General features: G+C 36.8%; 1 protein-coding gene across 4 annotated transcripts; it reads right to left on the reverse strand.

Moving 5' to 3' along the window:
- Positions 1–4,938: 4,938 nt before the first annotated feature.
- Positions 4,939–9,070, reverse strand: LOC103712999 (protein FAR1-RELATED SEQUENCE 5-like). Of its 4 annotated transcripts, none has more exons than XM_026806914.2 (2): positions 8,932–9,070; positions 4,939–7,605 (listed from the first exon to the last, which is right to left on the reverse strand). In XM_026806914.2, exon 2 carries the CDS (start codon positions 7,586–7,588, stop codon positions 5,198–5,200), a length of 2,391 nt encoding a protein of 796 aa, XP_026662715.2. In that variant the 5' UTR covers positions 7,589–7,605; positions 8,932–9,070; the 3' UTR covers positions 4,939–5,197. The 4 variants fall into 4 exon arrangements, with proteins under 4 accessions (XP_026662715.2, XP_038982847.1, XP_026662703.2 ...); XM_039126919.1 differs by having other exon boundaries at positions 4,939–7,613; positions 8,932–9,058; XM_026806902.2 differs by lacking the exon at positions 8,932–9,070 and adding an exon at positions 7,987–8,925.
- Positions 9,071–9,648: the final 578 nt, after the last annotated feature.

Below are 9,648 nucleotides of genomic sequence, written 5' to 3' on the forward strand. Positions count from 1 at the left end.
TAGATTGCTATATAATGTTATGATAATTGTTAGCTTTATTGTTATGCTTGAAAGCCCCCTTCAAGGGACACACACATTCTTTATATCGTCTAAAGCAAAAGGGTTAATCTTTTCTTCTCTAATCAATTAAATTCTTGGTGGCACCCTGAGCCATGTCCATAGTCACCATAGTGAGTATTCTTTTTTAAAAAAATAAAAAATCTACCTAACCTCTTTTCTATTCTCTTTCAGAATAAAATTAATTAGATTCTCCTCTCCATCGATCTCCCAAATCTCCAATAAAAAAGTATATAATCTGATTAAGTAGGATGTGGCTCAAAATCCAATTTAAGCAAACTTAATTTATGCAATTTTTTTTCCAAAAAAATAAATTTAATTATGTCCAAAGAGGTGAATTGAAAACTAAAAATAATATAAAAATAAATAATAAAAATAATAGACTATTTAATAAATAGCCAAAAAAGTGATACATATGTGACACCAATAACTAGCTAGTCTATGAAATGGACTTAGGAGGGCAGTTGATTTCGCATCGCAAAATTGGGATCCAATTAGTTAAGTAAAATAAAGAAAAAAAAAGTATATTTTGGAAACTTAAGAAAACTCTTTTTTTATATATCTTCCTCAATTTCTTCTCCATAAAGAAATTCACTTTTCTCTTGTTCCATTGAAACCAACATACCAAAACGCTATATATCCACGGTCATCAGGAAGGTATTCCCCTCTCTATCTTTTCCTATCTATCCTCTCTAAATCTGTCTCAGTAGTTTGTTATGGAAGAGTCTTAAAAGTGATTTTAGAAAGAAAAAAAAAAGGTAATTGTAAGACAGAATAGAGGATATGAGAGTTTTGCTTGCCCTTCTTGCCACCAAAATAAAGGAGAGGAAGAAGAAAGACGAAGAGGATATGCTTTATTTTAGATTTGTCTCAAGTATCGATCATGAGAGGAATGGATAAAAGTTTCATGAACACCTTAAGGAAAATCAAATCCTCATCCAGCAGTTATTATATTTTAGACTTTTTTGTTTATCTTTTAACTGTTCAAAAGTTTTGATATTGCATCAATGCCCTTTAAATAAGTTTGTCATGTTGGCAGCCAACTCACAATGCCACAGTAGGCTTTCCCTCTTAGCTATCCCACATTGGGTTCACTAAGCATTTAACCCTTTAATTGAGCCAAAATGAGGGAAGGGGAGGAGGTCATATATGAGAGTTGTACTTGGAGAGGAGATTGATAGATGGAAAAAGGAGGACCCAACCCATATTTAAAGTGGCGTGTAAATTCTGGAGCAAGTGGGACTCAAAAAGGAAGGAGAAACCACCCATCCAAACTTTTGTTTTCATTTTATTCATATTTGTACAACTCTCACTTATTTAGGGACTATTTGATTATATGGGAATCGGCAAAAAAACAAAGAGGCGAACTGGGAAACTAACTTCCATAGAAGTCGGGTTGAAATTGAATCGGATACGGATCGGATACTAGCATATCCATATTCATATTTGTTTTGTTTGATGAATACAGATATGGATATGGATGTTAATCAGATACCAAAATTCATATCCATATTTATTTTAAACGAAAACGGATACAAATCGAATATCGAAAATATGGATATAAATTGGATAATCAAACTTTATGACCACAAAATCGAAGATATTACTAAGTAAATGATAAATCAAATTAATAGCATATTAATATGGTCATTTATTTTTCTTAAAAATTCATTAGTATCATATAAAATTAAATGGAGTTACAAATAAGATCGGATATTTGAATACAGATCGGATAGTTGCCTATTCATATCAATATCTATTTTTTTGACGGATATGAATACTGATTCGGATATTAATCGATTGTTCAAATTTCTATCCATATTCGGATAAATTCGGATATCAAAACATATCCAGACGAATATTATCTGATCCACTTTTACCTCTATATGAATATCCTTTTAATTTCAGCTATTTGATTAGGTTTGAAATTCATGCATACGAAAAAAACAGTTTGAGAACTTTTACTATTTGATTTCTAAGGAGTCACTTTTAACCACTTTCATTGTTTGGCTCTTGAAGACTAGATAAATTATGTCACCTCATTCAAAAGAAAAATCATTCCTTACTACATGCACAATCGTGCCCATGCACACCACGAATCACAACCGCTCATTCCTATTAATAAAATGCGCATCTCAATGCACACAGTGTAAGGAATAATTTTTCAGAAAGCTAAATTTACCACCTCGATTATGAATTGAGAACCAAGTATACCTTCTTTTGGTGTTTTTTCTCACTCCTCTCTCTCCATGTTATCTCAAACAAGTCCCAGAACTCTAATACTGCATTTTTTAAAAAATACATTTAGTAATTATTAAATTTATTTTTAAACATACTAATAATTATTTATTATAACCTACTTTGACCTGCTAGCAAATGATTAATTCAGAATTTATTTAAAAAAAGCCAAATCTTTAATCCTCTAATGCTTTTCCTAATATGCCAAACAAACTTTGGAGACTTGTAGTTCTTTTCATCAATCATATGGTAATGAAGCTTTGCACAGAACAGCAATGCAACAAAGTCTGCTCTCCCAAGTCCAGAGAATTCAATGCTCCCCATGAATCCTCTTGATCAACTAAACTTTGGAAGGCATGCTCACAAGAATTTCTCATACGTACCGAAAGCTAAGAATGCTCATCTATAACACAATTTTCAAAAGAGAGAGAAACCATCATGCACATTAGCATAATAAGCACCCTCATGTATATAACAACTGCGAGCACCAAAATTTTGTAATAACCAGAAGCAAATTTTTATAATCGCACAGAAGCATCCTTGATTGCAGATTTAACTATCCGCAGTTTAGCACAAACAAATATAACTACAGTTTGTTGCTTTGTAAACACAAAATGGACTCTTTTCATGTAGAAGCTGCAAGCACAAACCAATAGTAATATCCGAAACATTATCACTGTAAAACCAACAATTGAGGATGTTTAACATATCCATTAAGGAAAAATACCTGGTCATCTGTCACTTTTGCAACAAACACAACATATAACCTTGCAACCTGCTGCATTTGCAGCATTGAAAAGCATCAAAGACTGCAGCTGCACTCTAAAATTGTAGCCAGAAAACATTTATGCAGTAAACATCATAAGAGCAGCAACATGGGAGACATGCCATACTGCAAACCAATCACTAAACACCAGAGTAGCAGGGGGAGAAGAATCAATTTACTACAGTGCATTAATGAACGGTGCTCTTCCGTTGGTAAACAGAAAATATACTGAATGGTATTCAGTGTATCATCTTGAATTGATATTCAGTACATCATTTTTGGCATACCATCTTCCTCCATATATTATCTACTGAATTATTGTTCATGCTCATTAAGTTAATAAAGTGCCATATAAAACCAAGAAATCCTTGACATCAATGTGATTAAATGCGCACACCATACTATAAACATGACACACAAGTCAAATAGACTGCACAATAATTTGTGATATCCACATCAAACATGCACCTTATTTTCAGAACCCATAGAGAAATCAAGAAGCTATCAAGAAATATGGAGCTGTTAGGGCCTTTTTTCTCAAAAGACAAGGCATACAAAGAAATGCTTGAGAAATGATGGACTCATTAATCAAGATTCATCTACGAAATTAAGAAATGATTGACATTGACAGCTTGCTGCAAAGTACAACCACCTTTGACAAAGAAATTGCATGCAATTAAAGTAGTAGAATGAATTCCATTTATGCAACGTTCCTCTGTAGAAATCAAGTTATGATTGATGTTGGCAGCTTGGTGCAAGGTGAGATGATTATCGAGAAGGAAATGGCACACCACAACCAAAAGCGCTAAAACCCAGGTTTCTCAAACAGATTTTCAGTAGTAGTGGAAAGGAAATATTAAGAATTAGAACCATATAAGCATATAAATCATTTATGTGAGATCATCCCACATCATAAATGAATATATGAAAAATAAACCAAGTATCTCCACTTCTGATCTAAGGGAAGTATGAAAAACAGTGATAGAACATTTTTACTAAGTAACCGAACTTCCCTTTGTGTTTTCAAAAAGATGCCCCTTAGATGATCCATACTATTGCACAACTAATTGGGTTAACAATTTCTCAAAAACTTTGTTGATAAATGATTTTAGTAATGAAAATCCAAATGAACTCATGGAATGAATAAAGTCAACATTAGTAGCCCAACATCACCATTGCTCTTTCAAAGAGGATACAGGCACCCCAGGATGGTCATTTCAAGAATGACCTCCTCATCATTCTTTTTCCAATGTTCAACGTTCACAAACCTGTGCATGCACATAGTTCCATCATTGCACCAAGCAACATCATATAAAAAAATAGAGTAAATTAAAAAAACCCTCCTTAGGTTTACGTTCATTACACCTACACCCAATAGTTTGTAAAATCTACACTTACACCCGGTTAAATCAACAACGTTAGTAAAGCCATTTACCTTATATAAAAAGTCAAAATTGCCCTTAAGTGGGGAGGAGGATACACACATTTTCTTATGTTTTTGGAGGACTGTTATGTCACTTAAAGTTATTTTGGTCATTTGAAATTTTTTCTAATGCAGCATTTGGGTCCTACTTTAATAACATTCTGCTAAGTCATGAGTTGAAGTGTTGGATAAAAATAAACCTTAAGGGGGTAAGCAAAGGTTTTTCAAACTATCGGGTGTAAGGATAACTTACCCCTAATCTTAGGAAGGGTTTTATAATTTACTCTAAAAGATAAAACTAGCTATGGCATGTTTTGTAAATAGAACTTATGTCTGAACTACAGCAATCCAAAAGTCCTCATGCAGAAGTCCAATTTCTGCAACAAGATTATCATCTAGAACTGCCGAAACAAAAAAGAAAGAAAAAACAAAAGCAAAAAAAAAAAAAAAGAAATTTCCTGCAACACATTTCCTTACTTCTTTGGTGGAAAAGTTATACAGAAAACCAAAACCAATTCTAGCAGATGGGATAAGGATGACTTGCTATGGCTGCTATATTCTATTGAAGTATTGAAACGAACTGCAACATATCATTACTTTTAAAAAAGAAGGAAAAAAGGAAAACAGATAAAATTCTGAACTCCATAAGTCTACAGGTCAGGGCAGCATGATTCATATATGTACCAATTCCACAACCCAGAACCTTGCCATTGTTACATCGGACATCGGTTCATGAGGTCTTTTTTTGCTGCAATAACATCTGCAAAAGCGATCTGCAGCGAATCTTTTGCAACTGTGTAAGCCTCAGCAGATGTTGAACCCTCTTTTGCATATTTAACAGCATCACGATAAAGTTCATTGTACCTTACACATTCATCCAACATAAAGCCACTTTTGGCATCTTTCGTCCACCTCTTCAATATGTAATAATCTGGGAGCACACGAACATCAATTGTTAGGAAGACTCTCAATATATGCCTGCACAAAATGCCAGAAGTTTCAAACTTGCAGCAACTGCAATTTGTTCTCTTTTCTGAGAAATCATGAGTGACAATGTATGTAGTACGGGCATCCTCCTCTTTTGCAACATTATACTTGCTACCCTCTCCATCCTGAATCTTATCGACATAATAACCCAGTGATTCAACAAATTCCTCCTGAAATATATCAAATATTGTTCTTGTGTAGTAGTCTGCTACTTGCTTTAGCATGTTTGATGGAGTCTTCAAAATTGGTCTGGTAAATGATGTAGCTAAATCTTCTAAGTTTTCCCTTTCATACCATCCTGCCATTGCTTGTTCAAATAGAGAAACAAAGACCAGCAAAGGTGTCTTCATATTAAAGTACTTCTCAAAGAACTTGTTCAAGCTTTCTGGTCTTTGGATTGCTGAGATTTCTGCAGTAAATGTATCCTTAAGGTACACGGGAACCCATTTTTGCCGAATACTGTATAAAAATTGCATCCACGAGTTCTCTCCCAGGTCATACTTATCAAGGATAGATTTCCACTGTGACTCAAATATTTCAAATGTTTCAGACTCATTGATACACTTTTCCAATTCCTCTTCGAAAGTAACACATGTTAGATACAAATTAGCCAGCTTTTCCTTGCACTTACTTAATATATGCCACTTGCATAATCGATGACGAGTTGCTGGGAACACCTTTGAAATTGCTGATCCCATGTCCTCATGGTAGTCAGTAATTAGTGAAACTGGAGGGCGTCCACACATAGCTACTAGCCAATTCTCAAATAACCAAACATATGAAGCTTCTGTCTCATCCGTAATCAAGGCACATCCAAAAATTACAGACTGCAAGTGATGATTGACACCTGTGAACATGACAAATGGCACCATGTTTTTATCCTCCTTAAATGATGTGTCAAAGGTAACAGCATCACCAAAGCAATAGTAAGCCATCTTAGCTTTTGCGTCAGCCCAGAATGCATGCGTCAGGCAATTATTTTTGTCAACTTGAAATGCATAAGAGAATGTCTGGTTCTCTGCATGCATCCTTTTAAAATACTCCAAAAGATTTTGAGTGTCTTCCACTCCAAATGCATTTTTCCCAACATTTTTCATATCACTCCTATAATCTTGATCATTTGAGAGAACGTTATTGAATCCCCCAAGAGATTCAACCAGTAGTGCTTTTGAGTTAGATGGAGTTGCTGACTTCTCATGATTAATGGTACCACTTTTTGCAAGAACAACTACTTCACTTTGAGACTGAATATAATGCACCTTGCTTGGTGCAATTGCAAGATCATGAGTATGCTCTGTGACAAGCTTAGAAACGATCCATTTATCATAATCTTTTTTAATTACCTCAAACATTGCCTTGCAACCTTCCCTCGTGGGAGTTCGATTCCTCTTTTTCTTGCTTTCGTCATAATTGTCTTCGTACGGATTGAAACCCTCTTTTGTACATACAAACCGCCGCATGACAAAGGTCTCATCCCTTGTAGAACGACGGGACAGCCTAATACGGACATCAAACCCAATACGGCTGGCATATGCATAATAGTATGTCTGGGCAGCTTCATGAGATGGAAACTCCATTCCAACATATGGGTCTGCTTGAGCATATTCCTCAGGTACAACATAACGCACCCTGTTTGGTGCTGCCACAACATGACTATGCTCCTTGACAAGCTTTGTAACAACCCATCTGCCATAATACTTTTGAATTACCTCAATCATTGCCTTGCAACCTTCTCTTATAGTGGCCCTTTTTCTCTTCTTCTTGCCATCATCATAATTACCCTTTTTCAAATGGAAGCCCTCCTTGGAACACACAAAACGCCGCATAATGATGGACTCATCGTTTCTTGAACGACGGGACTTGCTGATACGCACAGAAAACCCCACACGACTAGCATAGGCCATGTAGAATAGCTTTGCAGCTTCTTCAGATTCAAACTCCATACCAACAAATGGTTCAAGATTCTCAGTGCCCTGCTGATGGGAAGAGAACAGATTGTCCGCTTCAACCAAGTGACTGCTGACCTCCAATGTCATGTGGTGGTCCATGTTGTCATCATTAAGGTCCACATTGTTATCTCTTAGCGATCCATCATCTTCACTCGAGGTACTCTCCATGGCTAGAAAATCAAAACCTGCAAGGCTACCCACATTCAAACAAGTAAACAAAGAAAGCAAAGAGCAACAGGAACCACAATCTGTTCATCATAGTAACATTCAGATACAAAAGAAATACGAACGGTTGTTGCACCACTTACAACCATATCTATTGGTAACATGTATCAATGTCCAAAGATGCACTCGTTCATATAAGCATCAAATATTGGTAATATCCATCAACAGTTTATAGGGGACTGTTTGGTTACTGGTAACTTAGGGTTTGTTGCAAGCTGTAATTACATTTGGAGTAATTATAGTATCGAGAGTTATATACAATTATCCATTTTCATAACTAACTGGTTCACATAGCTTGACTTACAGTGTTTGATCAGATGCATCTGGTTTTATCAAAATACCTGTATAATGTAACTGAAAGGTCATTACAGCAGACTCGGTTTCTGTAATTTGTCTTCCAGTCATATCAGTGTTAAGGTAAGTTACTGCAACTGGGAGGGCTTTGGTAAGTTCAGTAAACAAACAGAGGAAGTAGCTCACTTGCACTAACCGGTCCGAGACATGATCACATACAAAGCCATGGAACTTATCAACCCTGGCAACGAAACATCCTCCTTGATACTGCAAGACCTTCCACCAAGAACCGAACAAACAATCCCTGTCCTAGGCAGGGCCACCCAGACGGGCACTTCTTGCAAAGACCCTTAGCCAAAAACAAGCAGCTTTTTGTATCCTTAGTTTCCTGCCGGGCTTTATCTATCCTATTATAACTCCTCGATTTGAGACCTTCCTATCGACAGCCACATCCACCATCAAATTGCCTACACTAAGCATATAAACACCCAATAAGAGCTCCATAACGTTCTTTTGTCCTCGCTTCGAGAGGATACAGATTATAATGGAATGGAAATGATCCAAGCAAGCAAGCCTTCACTTCAGAAGCAGCTTACAAGGGCCCGCGACAAACTAAATCAACCCACATATCACCAAAATTAGAAAGAATTTAGGAAAATCCCACACCATTGATTCATCCAAACGCCGACCACACACCAAAATACCAGAAAACGCATTCAAAGACATCTCTTGGGGTAGCGAATCAATCAACTGCATAGAGATGGAAGAGCGGGAAAAGGAAAAATTCCTCAATCTAGTAAACCCTAGCTAAGAAAAAATTAAGGCTTTTTCCCAAGCCGAATGACGAGAACCTGAAAATAATGGAGTACTAATCTCTCTCTCACTCCCATCATCAGACGTCAACCATCTCGAGTTACTTTTCAGCTCAAACCTACCAAGAATCATGAGAAAACGCAGGAAAAATCCCCCAACAACGGAAGGAAACAACACACCTTTCGCCTCGCCCCTTCCGTCCTCTCCTTCGATCTCAGTGGAGTCGCGTCACCACCACCTGCAGCACTCCGTCATGCCCTAATTCTGATCCGGAGGCGCACGGGAACCGTCCCGACTTCCTATCACCCCGCCTGCCTCGCGGCGAACCCTTAGCTTGTTCGAATCGCACGATCCGCCGCAGATCTTCTCATTTGGCGATCGATCGGAACCGTCGGCTCCAACAGCTCTTTCAATGGTGTGGATACTCGATCACGAATCACGAGGCTCCATTTACGTGGTCCAATCCGTCCGATTGGTCATGGCCTCTTCGTGCTTTTAGTTAAATCTAAACCCTACCGGCTGCATCTCTTACCGGATCCATCTACCATGTTCCGGAGTCACGGCTTTTTCGCTTGCGGGGCCCAACATTTGAGGACTGACATGAATCTAAGGCCGTTGGATGCTGTGCCCCTGCAACTCCGACGGCAGGTGATTCCTTCTTGTCTTCAAGATTAGGACCGATTAGAACTTCTTTTTTTTTTTTTTAATGTTGATATACAAGCATCCTTTACAAGGGGTTATATGTGATTTTTTTTTTTATTTTTAGTACCATAATAGAGCAACCCCATGCATGTTTAAAAAAGAGATTTGGTTAAAAAATATTATCAAATAAATAAAAAATAAAATAGAAAATAAAAGATTCGTTAGAGTAGAAAAGTAGAGGAACGGTAAATTTA

This window comes from Phoenix dactylifera, chromosome 5 (assembly GCF_009389715.1).
Source record: "Phoenix dactylifera cultivar Barhee BC4 chromosome 5, palm_55x_up_171113_PBpolish2nd_filt_p, whole genome shotgun sequence".
NCBI classification, from domain to species: domain Eukaryota; kingdom Viridiplantae; phylum Streptophyta; class Magnoliopsida; order Arecales; family Arecaceae; genus Phoenix; species Phoenix dactylifera.